Raw genomic sequence first — 18,560 nt, forward strand, 5'->3', positions numbered from 1 at the left:
AGTGATTCTGGCTCTGTCATCAGCTAGATTAAAGAACTACACAGCAATTCTAGTTAAATTTGAGTAACCTGAGTGTCATGCTGACACTGCTGCCAGTCCACTGCGCCTTGAATGAACAGTATGCACATAGAGATATGGGCTGTGTAGCTGTCTTAATACTGAATGAAAACCAACAACTCAAACTTTAACTGGTTGGAATGAAAACCCATCAGGCATGTGTTGGTGCACAAAATAAATCTCTGTGTAATACAGCCGAGTAGTGTCTAAAAGCCATTGCCTTTTTCTAGTTTGTGTCCTGAAGGTGATTTATAGGTAGGTGTCTCTGCTGTAGCAGGGAGGTTGGGACTAGATGGTCTTAAAGGTCCCTTCCAAGCCAGACCATTCTGTGATTCTGTGTGTTGTAAGTGATATAAATCATAGTCCAGATTCCTCTAAGGAATATACAGGATACTGTTTTAAGTCATTTTGAATCAGTCTATTATACTGACAATTTTCAGGGTATATCCACTGTGACTGAATGTCTCTAGGCAATCAAGAAAGCATGGGCATTGCCAGTTTCTTTGATTCAATCTTCTATGAACAGTGAGAGCATAACTTGGAGATCTTAAATACCCTTTGCTTTTTGCCACACAATTCATCTAATTGCTACTTGGAGGAGATAAAGATGATTGTGTACATCTCCAAAGCTCCTAAATGGGCATGGTGAACATGGAGCCACTTAACAACAAGATTTTATTAGCCCTGTTTGCTCAAAGGGTCTGCTGCTCCACTTCTGCTTCTATGAGCAATGTCTTTCCTGTTCCTGAAGAGATGGTGCAAATGCAGTTGAAATGCATAACATGATCTGAGATAGTTATCAAATGTCAAGATTGTGGTCAGTTTATTTTGGAATTGCAGTAGGAGGTAATTGGGAGGGGATGGTGGTATAGAAACAGTTGAGATGTTAGATTAATTTTTCTGTCTGGAAAATGCAGATCTGGTCTTGCTCCTTATGTAGAGCCCCCATAAATCTTAAGGAGTCTTCTGTGAACAGATCAGAAAAAATCTGTTGGCTTCTGTTCGCAAACTTGTAATACTTGGCATAAGGGAAAGCTTGTGCTTGTGCTTATAGCCTAAAGGAGCAGACAGAAAACAGAAGACTGACAGGGAAAAAATGGAGAAGAAGACCACCCAAGAGAAGGAGAAGTATCAGCCTTCCTATGAGACAACTATTCTCACAGAGGTAAAATGTTTTAAACATATGTCGTACTACTTCAGCATATTGGGAAACAGATTTCAGAGCAAAAGCAGTTCTAACTGTGCACTGGAGATTCTTGTGGGGACTGTTATGCCAAAATCTGACGGAACCAGAGAGCTTAGTGAAATTAGAATGTCTCTCACTGCTGAAGTTTATGCAAGATGTCAAACTTTCCTATGTTTCAGGGTATAAACTAGCCCTTTACAGCCCGTGTTTAAAAGAAACACTTTCTCTATCTTCTGCCATGCATCTGGGCACTTGTTATGGCACTTAGATGCCAGCTGTATGAGGTATTTTCTTCAGAACTGTCTGGCACAGGCTCATGTTGGACATGGGGCCATTGAACACATGAATAGCCTGACTGATTAAATTATCAATCTGCTTTTCTGAGATTGTTCCTTGGAGGCTACTGTTACATACCAGCTCTTAGAAGGTTTTGGCTGGCTCTCTAGGAATATCTGAGTGTCTTATGTTCTATGGATGTGACTGTCATCCAGTATTGAGATTAATATGTTAACCTCCATCCCCTCATTGCAACGATGTACGTATAAGCTCATCCCAGGATGCGGAATTACTAAGCAAAGGGGCTCGGAACAAGAGTTTAAAAGCACTGTTCGATCTCTCTGTGGGAATGTTTTGTAGTTTGATTTCTTTTTTTATTAATTATTATTATTTTTATGTTGAAGTGGCTGCTGGACTTCTGAAATTGAGGATTTTTTTTTCTTAATTTAAGTAAACTTCCTGTGAGATCCAGCTCTTCCCACTCAATTCTCCTCAAGTTGCCAGAAGCGACCAGGGTGTTCTCTAACTCACCATGGTGACTGTTAATGAGGCTCTTGTGTACACAGACTTAATTCTACTGAGCTGGCAGATCCTAAACTTGCTATTAGCTCTGATACACTTTGACATATTGCACAGGGAAATGCGAGTTGCTAAAGAGTTAAATATTTGCTACTGCTGTATGTGGAGATAATAAAACTCCAAAACTCCAGCTTGTTTTCTTTTTATCGTTGCAAACAAGGATCCTGCAGAGCATTTTCTTGAGCTCTTGATGTCAGAGGCTTCTACAGGGCTAGATTTCTCCTACTGATTACTATGGCATAAATACAGAGCAGAGTCACCAGCTCTAGCTGGTTGCTCTGGCTTTATGGTGGAGTATAGAATTTGTGCTGTGTTTGTGAAGACTTTTAGAAGCTTTGTATCTGTTTTATCTTAAACTTTTTCCTACGTAATAAAAATTTATATCTCAAGCTCTTCCACTAATAGCCAGAGGTTTTAACAGGCTGGTTCATATTCTGCTTTTTCACTGGTATAAACCTGAAGCAATGCCACTGGAGCGTATTTGTCACTCTTGCCTGGATTTAATTAGGGATGTATAATTGAGACCAGGGGTATTTCTGTATCATTGCTGCTTTCAGTCTGAGTTGACTTACTGGCGTTGCTCTGACTTACAGCTGTGCACACTTTGGCCCAGTGTTATTTGGGGACAGGCTTTGTGAAATGGGAGAAATGTGGAATGCACAACTGGAATCAATCTGGCCCCCTGACAGCCTGCTTGGAGTGCAGCGTAGGATCCACGGCCCGTCTCCTCCTCCCAGCAGGAGTGATGAGCTGAAGTTAGTGGCGTGGCAACAGCATGAATGTGGTATGAGAGGAGAATCGAATCCTTTATTTCCAACCTCATGAAAGTATCCCCGCTGCCTTTCTTCCAACAGTGCTCTCCCTGGCCAGATCTGCCTTATCAAATGAACAGTGCTCCATCTCCAAGCTACAACAGTTCTCCAAACAGTTTCAACCTTGGAGATGGGTATGTAACAAATAAATGCTTTATCTTTTCTGTTGATATGGTAACCTTTGGGTATGTTTCGTGTATCCAGGCATTTCATATCCTGGAAGAGTACAAGGAGCAGTTTAGCCTGTGAGCACCTTTCTTAGAAAGGGAGAGAGAATTTTTCACAAAGATTTTAAGACCTTGCAGGCAAGAAATCCCTGTAATGCAGAGGCCTGTTTGTATGTCCACTGCTTGTGTGATAGCTGGGATGTGATCATCAGAGAACCACCAGGGCAATTCCTGCCATAAATTTCCTCTCTTACATTTCTGTGGAGGTCAGGAAACACACCATGCAATGTTCCAGCAATTCTTACTATCTTCCAACAACAGTGTGAGGGTCATTCAGCATCTCTTCAGAGCTGGTATTACTCCCTTTTTATCTTAAGATGGTGTGCTCCATTCCCAATTGAATGAGATTTCAAGAAGCCGTACGGAGTAAAACAGCCTGAATTCTAAGAAACCATTCAAGGATGAAGGATAAAAAGGAGACATGTTTAATTCATTAATATTGCCATCATAAAGAAATAATTTTAATGGTTCTAAAATATTCAAGATGATAGCTGATGGGTGAAATACACAGCAGGGACACTCAGTACCTCTGAGTCATCTCTGCAACACTTTTTCCCTTAGTACTTTGGTGTAGCCCTTATCATTCTTCATCCAGGACTCTTCAACCTTGGTAGATTCCCATATAAGCCATTAATTAATTGATGTTGTACCACAGATTTTCAATGAGCAACTTCAACCTGTGGACAGAGACAAGCACTGAAATGGCAGAAAACAGTGTCAGCAGGGAGATCTGAGCATTTTTTAGCCAGTGATAGATTATTAATCCTATGGGAAAATGCTTGGATTCGATATTGGGAAAAATTTGTTCTCTGAAAGAGTGGTGAGGTATTGTAACTGCACAGTGGTGGAGTTGTTGTCCCTGAAAGTGAAAAGAAAAGGGTAGATGTGATACTGAGGGTTTAGTGGGCATGGGTGATGGGTTGGTGGCTGGACTAGATGATCTTAGTGGTCTTTTTTTAACCTTTATGATTCTATGAAAATCCTATCAATATTTTGAGAGAGTCTATTAGGAATGTGCTTTCGTCTAATACAGTTAACTTGCTTACTGTGTTTAAAATAACACCAGGGCTGAATTAGAAGGTCCTTTATTATTCATATTTAGTAAGAATTGCTATTAGACAGTGTTAGAGGATTTCTTGCTCATAGAATGGTTGAGTTCAGCCATGTTGGTGGGTCGCAACTTGCATAATTAGATGGGTTTGCGTTATTAAGTCACTTGAATGGAATACCTTGAATGAGATCACTGAACTGAGATTTTTCTCTCAGTGTTGAGTAAGAGCTCAACTGAGCAACAAAAAGCTCAAGCAGATATTCAATCAGTCCTGTTTTGTCCTTGGTCCAGATTTTGGACACCTTTTTAAAGATCTGATATAGGTGAAAGCCATGTTGGTATGTAACTTGTAACAGTTGAACCAAATAGAGGAGGGGGAGGAGGTTGAACACTGCAATGCTAAATTTAAAATAATGTTTTTTTGTTTGTTTGTTTGTTTTTTCTCTTCCAACTTCTTACAATTTTTTTTAGCAACAGTTCTCCAACCCACCAAGTGGAGCTCCTGCCTCCCAGCAATGATGTAAGTATTTGAGATCATGTTAATGTGGTGCTTTTCTTTTTTAGGACACTGGTGAACAGTTCATTTCAAGACCTTCTTATTCTTTTTGCAATGTAGCATCTCCTTCCTTCTGCTTCTATTCAAGATGCCCAGCAGTGGCTTCATCGTAATAGGTTCTCTCCATTCTGTAGACTCTTCTCAAGTTTTTCGGGTGAGTTTAAATAATCTAATTATTTTGACTTTATTCTCTCTTGTAAGTCCAGCTCATGCTCCCTATCAGTAGCATCTACTGCTGGCCAGTTTTGGTGGGTTCACTGATCTTATCCAGTGCACTTATTCTTTTGTTCTTAGATTGTTTAGCATTTGCTAAAACATACACTGTGGAAATAAAGGACGTGAAGTTGGAAAGGGACTTCTTGAGTTCCTTAGCTCCAACACATTCCTTGAAGGAAGTCCAGTTAGATCAGATTGCTTAGGGCCATGTGCAGTTGCATTCCTAGTATCTCCAAGGCTGAACAATCCATGATTCAGACTAGATATCTGGAAGAAATTGTGTACTGTGAGGGTTGGTGAGACACTGGAACAGATTGCCCAGTGAGGCTGTGAATGCCCCCTCCCTGGAAGCATTCAAGGCCAGACTGGATGGGGCTGTGAGCAACCTGGTCTAGGGGAAGGTGTCCCTGCCTATAGCAGGGGGTTGGAACTAGGTGATCTTTAAAGTTCCTTCCAACCTAAACATTCCATGATTCTATGATTTGTATAATCTCTTCAAATACTTGATTCCTCTCACAGTGAAAAAAATCCACTTTTACCTAATCTGCATTTCTCATCTTCCAACTTCCATTTGCTGTCTCTGGCCTTGTCACTGTGCACCTTTGAGAAGAGTCTGGCTCTGTCTTTGCTGTGCCTTTCCTTACTGCTGTTGTTCACAGCAGTAAGATCGTGGAATGGGGTAGTATTAAAGACACTGAAGCCTTGAGGGGCTTTTGAGACAATGTGATGAGTGTGGCAGTCAAAGAAAACTGAGACATTTAGTGAAGCTTGTTTCTGTGTTGGCTTGAATATCTTCCTGTGGGCCTGTTCTTCTGATGGATTCTAGCACTCCATTTCTCAATGATTGATTTGTAGTGTACACCTCTCTAAATTAGCAGCCTGTCCCATCTGTCTAATTTAACTTTGTGGATTCCCTTTCCCTTCCCTCTTTTGTTGCCCATACGTGCAATTTGGAAGCTAAGATTTGCTTAACTTCTGAAAAAAAAAAAAAATCAATTTGAAATATGTAGGTGCTGACTTACTGAAGATGTCCAAAGAAGATTTTGTTCAAATCTGTGGGCCTGCTGATGGAATTCGGCTGTTTAATGCAATCAAAGGAAGGTTTGTACTTCTTCCTTCCTACTTTCCTTGTTATGGCAGCACCAATTGATACACTTCTAGCGTTAATTATAAGTTAATCTAGAGCTGTAGCACTTAGACCTCCTTTAACACCTCAAAAGGTAGTTTTAAAGGCTGGAGATGACAGTGGTATTCAAATCCAAGCACAGATCAGAAATGCAACCAAACTCTTGCCCGAGTTAAAAATTAAGCAGCATAATGTGGATCTCCAGTGGTTTATTTGTTATCAGCTGATAGTTTGCATCTACTTCATACGCAACACAGCCTAGAGTACTCCATCTTGCATCTCTATCATATGTAACAAACAAAAAAAATAAATCTAGAGCCTCAAATGACTCTAAAATTTAATTGAAATGGCAACAACATCTTAAATTCTTCATCTGGTCAGAATTTTAATCAGTAAAGAAGGGTTTGATGAACTGCTTTGCAAATGCTGAATACTGTTTATTCTTATCCAACCTTGAAGGAAGTTAAGGTGCTCTGCAGTCTGCCACCAGTTCCCAAGTGGCCTGTATCAGACTTCCTAAGTCGTTTAGCCACCAGAATCAAAGCTGTTCTACTTAGTTGATTATTTTTGCACAGTCTGAATGATTCTGTCTTTCAGTGTTTGGGGCTGAGTGGAGCAATTTTAGATCTTAGTAACTCATTATTATCTTTTAATAATCCATAGAAATGTAAGACCCAAGATGACAATTTATGTCTGTCAAGAACCAGAGCAAAACAGATCCCACCTCCACCAAAAACGAGAGAATGGAGATGGCAGTCTCTGTGGTAAGCTTTTATGTATGGATTTTGTTTTCTGAAAATGCTACTTTCTGCCTGAGCTGTGTTGCATGGTACAGTTTAAAGAGGCCCCATTTATCCCAGTTTTGATACTGTTAGGCTATAGCATCTAATAAAATAATACTTCTATGAACATCTTATCATGTATTTTTCTACTTAGCAGAAGCTTAAAATGTCAAAATTTAGAAGTAGATTATCCAACAATACTAACATCCCTGTAAGATTATTATTTTTTTTGTGCCCTGTGATACATGTTATCATTAGTCCCTATGATTTCCTCTGGGCAAATTTGATGTGGGTCTTATTTGCCTGCTGAACCCAAATATTAAGTATCAAGTGGCTTATCTGGGTTATCTTTGAATGTACTGAGCTTGCTTACTTACTGTCAGGATCTGAACCTTGATCTCAAACCCATTTGGTGGTTGATATTGAATATTTTGGTGTTATCTGTAATTACTACTCTATAATTACTCTGTAATTACTTTCAACTTGTTGCAGTATATCATGCAATCTTCTTGGAAGAGTTGACCACCTTGGAATTAATGGAGAAGATTGCAAATTTGTACAGCATTTCTCCACAGCAGATAAATCGAATCTATCGTCAGGGACCCACAGGGATCCATGTATTAGTGAGCAATGAGGTAAGGGTTTAACACAAACTATCAGAGCTGTAACAGCTGTCCGACTTCTTGAAGTATGAATGACCTTTTAAATTATGGAGTGAATTTTTAAGGAAACTTTGCAAGATCATTAACCCCAAAAAGTTAAAGCAAATAACTTATATATCATTCATGCGTAACGTTGACTTTGGTGTGATTTTAAAGTTTTTGCGTTGTAGAACATATATTTCCATTTCATCTTGGCTGCTTAAGCAGATTCCCAAATGAAGATCTGAAGGGAGATCCTTTAGAAATGAATAGGGAAGATTTCTGGAGAAGACAAGTTTGCAGATCTTCAGGGCAATTAATCTTACATCTTGGCCAGTCATTAGAGCCAAGTAATGACTGACTGAGTACCGGGTCAGAGTTAGCACTGTGTAAATGCACACTATGATTTCATGAACCTCTGCTAACTGCTTGTGTCCCATTATATGATGGCTTAATTTAGTCCATTCCATTAACTTGTAGGTTAATAGCAAATTGCCCTTCTTCCTCTTCCCCATCCCCCTTAAATGACTTACTCATTAATGCACCAGAATCACTTAGGGAGCTTCATATGTAAGAAACATTTTTAAAACAAATGAAGCAGAGCATAGGTCTCAACAGGAGTCTAAAATGAAGGGCATAATGCTTATTCCTGAAGTCTCCTTGCTATTTCAGCCTGATTAAATCTGAAACCTTAATGCTTTATGGACACAAAGTGCTTGAAGGCAACTCTTGGTAGGGGAATTACCTGAACTAGCTTGGGTATAAGGCTCTAACTATTTACTGAAGTCAATTATTAACAATGCCTATTGCTTTATTTTTGTGAGTTTTTTGTTGTTTTTTTTTTTTTTTTTTTTTTTTTTTTTTTTCCTTGTTCTGGTAGTATAGTGGGAAGAGTGAAGCACTGTATGAATGTACTTCATGCATCATTAGGTGCAGGCACACAGACTGACCAATGAAGTTTGATTTGCCAAAGCAGGTGAAGAGGGTGTTTATTGTGAGAACTTACAGCTGGAAAGCACTCTACTCTGTATACTGAACAGTGTTCAATAGTTAGGAGAAAGGTTTTGAATAAAGCTGGATTTTCTGGCTGATCATAGAGAGAATCTGATCACCTCCATTCTGAAGTTAGGTGTTTGGTGTCTGCTCCAGCTGCAGGAGACACCTCCAGGAGGTAATTCACTTCCTCACTTCCACACAGCTGCTCTGGGATGGGATTAAACATTTACAATGGATGAAGCTTAAGTGGGTAGTTCAGATCAGACCTGAAGCAAACTGAGTCTCTTAACCATGGAGTCATGGCATTTCTAGGTACTGTCTGGTCAAAAACACTGGTTGGACACTTCTGAAATAACTTTATGTTAACAATATTCCTTTACTCAGCCAGGAGCTTATTTCTCAGGGCTGAACACCTCTAGGCATTATCCCAGAGCCTAATGTAAACACAACTGAGCTTTATGGTTCTCCTGAATCTGTGCATGTATACACACACTTGTGTGTATGTGTATATTACGCTTGCTGGCTTTTAGGAGAGGGCCTGTCTTTAGACTAAAATGGTGTAGCATCATTTAAAGATTAAGTCTCTTAACAGAATTAATAGACTAGCTGGAGTGTTGAAAGAAATTGCAGGTCAGGAGCAGGATGGGTAAAATGCCGAACCAGCCAGATCAGTTCCAGGCAAAGCACTTCAGTGTAACTTTCTCTTAGGTGCATTAACAGCTGCAAGGACTTCATGTAATCACTCGTATGTCTAATAATGTATGGATGGGATTACTGAGAAATACATAGATACTAGGTTTTGTTTGATAACTTCTTTAAAGTTAGTATTGACACCGAAAGAAACTTGAATTAAATGGCTGAAAACATTGTGTTTTTTTTTCTTCTTCCCTTCAGATGGTGCAAAACTTCCAGGATGAATCTTGTTTTGTTATCAGCACATTAAAAGGTAACTATTAGTGCTCTTATTACCTGTTTCTAAAGATATTTTCTCTGTTCAGTGGAACTAAACTTTTTCACAAACTCAGTGCTGTTGTCCTGAAGAGGAAACTAATGTTATTTTTGAAGGTAGTCAAGAAGTTACATCTATTTACTGATAGACTGATATGTGTTTTCCCCTGTTACACTGCTATAAGATTTCCATAATTCCACCAACACCTCTGACATAAATGAGCAGAAAGTCTTAAAGCAAAGAGGAATGCTGGTATGTTGGGCTTTTTTTGTAGTTTCTTTTTTAATGTAAATGCTTTGACGTAGATGTTCAACACTGATTGTCATGAATGGGTTGTGGAACAAGAATGCAAACTAGTGAAAACTAAGAAAATCTGGAGTTATTCATCCGTGTTGTTTTCTAAAATCAATGAAAAAATGCTTTGCATTTCTTTGTTACAGCTGAAAGCAATGATGGCTACCACATCATTTTAAAATGACCCTGCTGCACAGAAAGACTTTGACAGCCTAAAATTTAGTGCCTCACTGAGATTGCTACAACCTAGACTGGAAACATGAAGAACCTTCTGGATAAAATGCTCCTATTAACTAAGAGTTACCAAACAGCTTAAGGAAAAACTTGCTTTTGCAGATATTCTTTTTCCTGTTTTTCTTTTTCTTTGTTTCGAATCTGAAGTTGAGAATGCTCTCAGTGCTTGTCCACGTTTCTTCCTCCCTCCATTTCTCTACAGTCTTAAAAACTGAGGTTTCTGCGTATTGCTTAGAAACATCTGCCTTGTACTAAAGGGAAAGATAAAAAAAAGACAGTTCTCTAGACCCCTCATGTTTGGGTGAATTGATTTATTTACAGTTCTGAATGTGGCTTGTTGTTATTTTTTTGGCTTTCACCACACACCCCATTGCTGGTGGACATGGGCTCCCTGGGGATCCTCTTTTACTCTTTGAGGTGGAAGGCTTGTAGCTTAACCTGCATCAGACAGCAATGCAGAGAATAGAACTGATGCCCAGTCCCTGCTCAGTGTCAGTCCTGGAAGCTTGCAATCAGCTGCTTTCCACCTGTAGATATGCTTAAAGTCCATAGATCTTGGTCTGACCTGACAGAGCTCCTGTAACACCCATCCAACAGAACAGTTCTGCAGGGTTCAAGGGGGAACATACAACCTGAGGCAAGCAGTTCAGTACCGTATTCTGTCTTGAGCTTTAAAATAGTCTCCTTGAATTTGAGAGTATGTGGATTTTCCAAAGAAATGTTCTGCATATTGAAAGCTACAGAGCTGCTGACAAATTAATACCATGGGTTTATTCCACACTACAAAGCGATAATTGTCTGCTATCTTTAATGGTAACTGAGAATTAGATTTTTTTGATCCTAGTGAGTAGTTAGGCGGTGAAAATTAGTACAGTATGTAAAACTGTGTTTAGATTGAACCTGGGTAATGGATCATCTTAGTTGCTGCTTCTTGTACTCTTGTTTTTTCACTCTTGACTCCTGTTTCAAATATTCCCAACTATGGTCAACCCCACCCTCTCTTGGTCTTTTGGGAAGCCATCCAGGCTTCATGTAGCTAAAAAAGAGTGGCTTCCACTGATGTCCAAAGGCAAACTGGATCACACCCTTCTTGTATGGGGGGAGGCTTTTGGTTTTTTGGCAGGTAATTAATAAGGCTGTCTCCCAAGCCAAATGGCCATCCAGCATCAAACTGTTCTTCTGGAATCTTTCGTTTCACCTGGGTTGAAAGCTGAAATACCAAAATTTTTCCTGGAATGGATTTTTTTATATTTTTTATTTTTAATGAGAAATAATCATTTGGAAAACGCTAAATAAAATGTTCTAGCGTTTTGAAATGGAAATATTTAATTAAATCCGTTTGACCCTTAATGCAGCATCAGTTTCAGCTACTGTTGCAGACCTCAGAAACTGCCATTCGAGTGCCTTGAGCGCCATGTCTCCCTTGAGGCTGAGCTCTTTGGCTGGATGTCAGATCCCATGATGTGCTTACTGCGGGTTCATCAAAGGGAGAATGCGTCACGAAGGCTGGAGGGGTGCCCGGGAGCTCAGCCTTCTGGGAAAGAAGGGGACGTGCAGCCTGTGAATTACAGCTCCCAGCTGACACTGGAGGAATTCGGACAGACACGGACGGTTATTTTTTTTCCTGACAGAAATGATGCGTTTCAAATTTTCCCTACAGAAATAAAGAGCAAAATACTGAGAAAAGCAACAGTTTTTTTTCATTAAAAACATCAAGCTTTGTGCAAAAACAACCACCCATCCCCACCAGTTTCTTTACACCAAAAATAATACTAGAATAGAAAACTATGTTACAATGGGAAAAGCTTCAGCCAACTTCTCTAATTGCATACTTAGGCATAATCTTGCACAACTGGCTGTCCTGGTGCTCCATGAATTGTAGCATTTATCTGAAGTGACTCTCAGGCTCCGGGACATGGCAATTCCACCTCTTGAAGTAAGTGAAGGAACGTGAAGCTGCCTTAAGGACCAGGCGGTGTAGGTGAGAAAGTTGCAAGTGGTCTCATGGAGTGAGGTGTGGCCAAGCAGTGCCTGGGGGAGTCTTTGGGGGAAGAATTGTCCTTTTGGAAGATGGAAAACATCATCTTTCTGAGAGAAAGCTGTGGCCACGTGAATTGTAACCCTTGCACTGAAGTGAAACTGCAGCTGAAGGGGAAGCCCATGTGTGACCAAAACTTATTTCTGGTAAAACACTGGAACAAGCTTCTTAGAGAGGTGGTTGTTTCCCTGTGCCTACGAGTGGACATTTGCACAATGCCCTCAATAACACACTTTAGCTTTTGACTAGCCCGCAGTGGGCAGGCAGTTGGACTAGGTGATCTTAGAAGGTCCTTTCCAAGTGAACTATTCTATTACTTTCTGTCTTCTTGCCCAGATTGGGCAGTTCTTGCTGGCCTTTGTGTCATGTGAGCATGTAGGAGCTTTGTCCCAAGGCGAACCCCATCCCTGCAGCTGCCCTGGACTGAATGATGATGTAGATGTTCCTTATTCCGTCTGCAAGGCATATGTATCACCTGGTGCTGCAGCCTGCTCTGCATGCTACTATGAACATGCCATTGTGTACCAGGGCTGTTACCTCATTTTTTTTATGGAAGATGCTTCAGAAGACTGGCTGTGTTTTTTCATGTTCTCATGCGGTATTGGTCCAGTGCTGTATATCTGGCATAGCTGCTTGTGTATACAACTCAAGAGAGGTGAATCTGACCTGATGAAGGCAATTTAAAAGGCTCATTGGGGTTGGTAGGAAGAGTGTATCTGATTCACTTACACATGATAACCCTGAAGTTCTGGGGACACAGCAATACTGAAACACAGCAGTGCAAAGGAAGGACAGAGACAGCCTCAAGTTTAGGAACTAAGGACTGTTTGCTTATTTTTGAAGAATATAACTCATTCTTAGTTATTTTAGAAGCAAATCTTGCTATAAGGAAGTATATGTGGAAGTCCTGATGCTATTTCAGTAGCATTGCTTAATTCCGAACACGAATAACTCTGTTAGGGCTTTGTTATGTTTAGATTCTTTAAATCAAATAATTTTTTACTGATGTAAGGACGAATTTGACAATATATCTTGTTCTCCTTTCCATACTGTAAGAAGGTATTCCGGAGTAAACAATTATATAGAGTAGGGATACTGTCTTACTAGGCGGGCTTTACTGTTTTTATCTATTTTAGCTTTGTTTGTTAAGCTGTGTAACTAATGTGTACGTAAGGCTTATGCTTTCTTGACAGAGTTGAACCTAGTCCTTGCTGAACCTTTGTCCCAGCAGAAACTTGGAGACTTGTGTTCCAGTAGTATACACATCTATAAAGATCTAGACACCAGCTAGCTTGGAGTTTAGAAGAATGACAAGTTATTTCTGCTTGTTGCATCTCTGGGTGTTGGGAAAAGAAAAAAAGAAGCACAAATAATTAATCTGGGCTAGATGACTAAATTCAACATACATAGGCTAAAGGCATGGGAGATAAGTAGCTTTCCCCATGTAAACATCCTAGAGGGGTTTCGCAATTACATTGCTCTTAAGTGCCTGTTACATTTTATATCTTTTTTTATTTTTTATTTTTATTTTTTATTTTTAGTCCCTTATTCTTTTTTCAATAGTAGGGATTGAAACCTCCTGCTCAAAGTAATTTAAATGAGACTCCTTTCTTTTTTTAGCTCTGCAGACCCTTATCATGCAGACCCTTACCAGCTCTGGGCGGTACAAGTATTAACAAGTAGTGTGATGCCCCAGCCTGTCCACTTCTCAGTGGGTTCTCATAGAACATAAGCCTATGAGTTAAAGTGGGCCTGCTGGGGATGAAAGGATAGAAGAATAGGTTGAATTGAATACAATATAAAAAATAATTCAGTTTAGAAGATACTGAAGTTCCCATCATCTTGGTGTGAAATGAACTGAACTGAACTTTCAGGATTTGCAGGTGGTAAAACGATTCTTGCAGCTGACAAGTTCTGAAAGGCACTCTCCTTATAATGTAACATATACATATTTATGCATATAGACATATACACATACATGCTGTATTGTTTCAACACATATATGTACTGAGTACTTGTGTCCTTTGACTTTTAAGTGGTACTCTACTTTGTTTAACTGCAGTTCAATGTAAAGAACTCTTGTCAGTCAAGCTTCAAAGTCCAGTCAGTCTTTGGGTAGAAAAAGTCTACAGCAGGAGCTGTGGGTGATTTGGGCATGGTACACTTGGAGCAACGTAAATTTGATGAATTTCTGCAATATAAATCCCAAGCCTTGGTGAAGATGAGTACATTCTTGAGCTAACTCTGCAGCTTTATATTACAGCTTCTGAAAATTAGTTAAGGATAACTTGGCGGCCCAATGCTTTTTTCTTAGTAAGAGTTACTCCCTAAGCAGAACAGCTGTACTGTGACTTTCCTACCTTGATGTTATATTGTTTAAGCATTGGCTGTAATTCTAGCAACAGCCTGGTGGATGACTGGGACAGTTCTTTTTGTCTCTGTTCTCATTTTTCGACTGTTCTCAGAAAAATGGTTGTATTCAGACTGTGGCTTGCCTTTCTCCTTCAGTTACAAAATGGTTTTACCCTATGCTAGTAATGCACATATTTTCTTAAGATTATAATCTGCTTGACAGCACAGGGTACTGCTCCAAGTGGGAATGTGCATTTGGTGTTGGTCATTGCTCCCATGGGTGAATATCAGAAGGCAGAGTGGAAGTGCATTTCAGTATCTTTGTCTCTGTTTCCAAATAGGTTAAGCTGGTACCTAATTTTTTTGTGCATTTCTGATTTGTACCGTTTATTTTTTTTTTCCTCTCTTTTTTTTCCCCTTGCCATCCTTTGAAATACTTCTGCTCTTTGTGGGGAGAGCAGGTAAGTAGTCAGTGTGCCCATGTTTTTTCCTTAAGTAGCCTGCTGTTTTCCCAGTTTGCTTGGGGTGAGTGTTTGTCTTTCAAAGTGCTATGGGAGTTACTTCTCTTCACTGACAATGCAGCCATTGGAGATGGGCGATGCTGACCCCAAAGTTGGCGTTATGGGTGAGGGTGAATAGAGGAGGGTGGGTTGGAGGCTGAGGCGTACCAGTTGTGAGTGAATACTGCCACACTTTTTGTCTTATAGTTTGTTTGGGTTTTTTTGTACATGAATTAAAAAAATAAAAGAAAAAAGAAAAAGCGTATTTTGCACTGGCTATTGTACTGTTGTGCAGAAGAAATCTGTATCTAGAATCTGTGCTCCAGTCAAAATGCAAATAAACCTGTTTGTAAGAAGCCTGTGTTTCGTCTCTGCTCTGCTTGGCTTGGATGTGTGCAGAAGAGCCATGCGTTGTGACCTCATGGTGCTGAGTGCCCTCTCAAAGTCAACAGGAGAGAAGGTTGACTGTAGCAAAATGTCCTGCAGCCATTTCTTCTTGTTGGGACTGACTCCATTTCTCAGCGATACAATTCAGAAGCAAGACCATGAATAGTCTGTGAGCCCTGCCAAATGCAGACACCGAGAGGGGAGCTTATGAGAAAAAAGACCTCCTTGGGAACACAACTAGAAGCTGTGGTTATGACTGGGCAGGAGCTGAAAAGAGCTGGTTGTGGGTGAGGAGAGCCAGGGTCCAAGAGTAGAGCTCCAAAGCCAAAGCTGTGGCTTAATCACATACAAATCCTCAACAGCAAGCATTTCAAAATTAATTTTCCAATGTATAAAACAATGCAGTCTTTCAGTTAAAGGTGTTAGTCCCAGCTGTGGAGCAGGCAGAGGAATAACATTCCTCATTCTCATTGTCTGAAAGGAGCTGAATACTTCCAGGCTTACCTGGGTAGGAAATACTTGATTCTGCAATGATTTCTGCATCTATTTTTAGTATATTACAGCAAGGACTGTAAGGAGAGGTTCTAGAAACCTTGTGTTGGATAGCTTTGAGCACATGCAATGCTAGGAGTTTCTTTATGAAGAGTTATCAAAGCCTATCATCTTCCCTAAGGAAAAAATTCTGGATGATTGGAACTACTTGGGGAATTAAGATCTCCATGACATCACCCAGTAGTTTAACTCACAGGTGTAAAATCAGGGAAAAGTTGAGTAAAGAATGAGAGGCTGTGTGGCAGTGATAGCCCAGGGAAGGGAAGCTCAGCATGAAAGTATGGAGACTGCAAATGTTAAGGACAGCAGTTTGGCACAGCTGTCCTAGGACTAAGAACGTTGTCCCAGTCAAGAATTATTTCAGCACCACTCCCAGTTTCCAACAGATCTACCTCACATCATGGTGGGGCTTATATAGCCACAGCTGTTGTTTCTTGAGGCAGCCACAATTGCTTACTTTCATAGGTGTGGCCTTAGAGCAGTGAAATTCATGTGAGAATATGGGTGTAAATTTGGTGATTGCTGAAGTAACTAATGGGGGAAAAAAGAGGCTGTGGTTAAAACCCATCAGAGGTCCATGGTTTCTCAGTTGTCATGTAGAAATTCGATCTCACTGCCATGTAGCTGACATCAGAAATGGTCGGTCAGCAAGCTGCTTTGGGTGCTGCTTCTTTCCTAGCTTCCCTAGAATAACACAACAGTGTGAGGTACTCCAGGATTGTCTGGGGAGTGGGTTAGGCTTCCCATGGGTAAGTATGTTTTTATTCATGGGAAGCTGTGACAGAGAAGCTGTTCTGCCTTACAGTGATAGCAAGCATTTCCCAAAATAACTGGGGAGTTGTCTATCTGCATTCCTGGTAAATCACAGTCTGACTTGACCTTGAAGACAGACTGCAATGGAGAATTCACGTGGTGGACAAGCACTTCATTGCAGAAGGATGGCCAGGGCTGTGTTTTGTTCCTATTTCATGTATCATAGAACCATAGAATCATTAAGGTTGGAAAAGACCTCTAGGATCACCTAGTCCAACCATGGACCCATCTCCACCATGCTCACTAATTATGTCCCTCAGTGCCACATGGTTCTTCATGGTTCTTGATCACCTCCATGGACAGTGACCTCCCACCTCCCTGGGCAGCCTGTGCCAGTACATCACTGGATAGATTAGAGCTGAAGCCCAAGTAAAGAAATGGTCTCCTGCCAATCCATCATGGCAAATTCAAGCAAACCCACCACTATTAGTTGACAGTGACTAAGGCAGTGAAGCAACCTAGCTTTCACTCATAACCCAACATGAATCACTTTTAGTGCCATGGGGACAAAGTGGCAATATGCTGTTGACTCACTGCAGAGTCATCTGGCTGGTACCACATGACTTGCTAAGCAACCTGAGAGGAAAATAGGTACCACCCACCCCTCTTGTGTTGCCTCTAAGGCAGCATGGTGCCAATTTGCTGATGTGATGAGCACCACCAAGTAACATTAATCCATGACCTTCTGGGCTCTCATACCTGCAGCTGATGTTCCTCTTGCTCTCTCTCAGTGAGGAAGCTGTGAAAGGCAATAGTTAAATGTAATGCCTCTGAGCCCCAGCGGTACAAAGATGAGGATCAGGAGCCGAAACCAAGGATATGGCCAGAAGGGATGTATGTGTTCCTCAGGGCTTAGTGGCCCATCTGCCTGTGTCCACCAGGCCCTGTGAGAAAGGTCCCTCAGTGGGAGGGAGGGGGCTGTCAGGGGCCTTTCTGAACTTGCATTTCAAATAAAATCTTGACATGGTAGAACTCAGCCCCAAAGTGGCCGACTCATGGTGAAATCCTGATGAGTTGCCACCCATCCCAGTTGAATGAATATATGTATATGTATATGGGGGTGAGTTCAGGTGTGGAATAAAAGATTATATATGTTGAAATAAGAAATGAAATCTTATTTGGAACTCATTAAGCTCAGAATGGCAAGGCCTTAAACTTCATGTGCATCACTGAGTTAATAATTGACCTGAATATACAGATCCGTTGTGATTGTACATGTGTTGTCTGCAGTGTCTATTTAGGGTGTGCCCCTGTGCATTAGGCAATTTTTAACTTGGTTCTTTTTGTGGAGATTTATAGCTGAAGCCAGGAAAGGCCATTAAGTAAAAAATTAACAGGGCATTTTGGTAGTAAGGAGTGCAAGGACACTAAGCCCCATCCCTGCACTACTGAGAACCCCAAGGCTCAGAATCACATCTGTCCCTGACAACATCAGCAGGGTGTCAGGTGGGCAAGAAACCTTTTATTAGTAAGCACTGGTGAAGAAAAATGCTGGCCCTTAGTTAAGAATGACATTTCTTTCACTACACATTTGAATTCTGAGGTCTTGTAAGGAAGCCAGGGCTGGAAACCCTTTTTCCAGCTGGGAGAATAAATGCTCAGAGATGCAAACGAGCTGCCAATTATCCCCAGGAGTTCTTGATTCACAGATTGGTCTGTGATGTGGTCAGCCTTGCTGCCACAGAGCAGGAGCCCTCCCTGCACCAGGTCAGGGCTTTATAAACCAGCTGCCCTTCCACCCTCCCTCCCTGATGGCTGCAGGGGAGGCTGTGCTGGGACTGTCCCAGGTGAGTGGCTGGATTTGTATGTGTTTAACCACTGGCATGTACTGCATTTCATGATGGGTTGTATTGAGCTCTCACTTATACTAGAGTCTCACTACATGGAAATCTTTGTTGTTCTCCTTTTCTCTCCATTTCTATTTTCTCATCTCTCT

At 40.8% G+C, this 18,560-nt stretch overlaps 1 protein-coding gene across 1 annotated transcript in view; it reads left to right on the forward strand.

Moving 5' to 3' along the window:
- Window positions 1-10,275, forward strand: part of TFCP2L1 (transcription factor CP2 like 1) — a 28,495-nt gene extending 18,220 nt beyond the window's left edge. The window contains exons 7-15 of the mRNA XM_072342028.1: window positions 1,112-1,222; window positions 2,953-3,044; window positions 4,660-4,708; window positions 4,805-4,898; window positions 5,971-6,061; window positions 6,750-6,850; window positions 7,361-7,503; window positions 9,400-9,451; window positions 9,895-10,275. Of these exons, the coding sequence (XP_072198129.1) occupies window positions 1,112-1,222; window positions 2,953-3,044; window positions 4,660-4,708; window positions 4,805-4,898; window positions 5,971-6,061; window positions 6,750-6,850; window positions 7,361-7,503; window positions 9,400-9,451; window positions 9,895-9,932 (771 nt within the window). The 3' untranslated portion in view covers window positions 9,933-10,275. The remainder of the gene's footprint in view (window positions 1-1,111; window positions 1,223-2,952; window positions 3,045-4,659; window positions 4,709-4,804; window positions 4,899-5,970; window positions 6,062-6,749; window positions 6,851-7,360; window positions 7,504-9,399; window positions 9,452-9,894) is intronic.
- The last annotated feature ends 8,285 nt before the right edge of the window (window positions 10,276-18,560 follow it).

Source organism: Excalfactoria chinensis, chromosome 7, assembly GCF_039878825.1.
Source record: "Excalfactoria chinensis isolate bCotChi1 chromosome 7, bCotChi1.hap2, whole genome shotgun sequence".
NCBI classification, from domain to species: Eukaryota; Metazoa; Chordata; class Aves; order Galliformes; family Phasianidae; genus Excalfactoria; species Excalfactoria chinensis.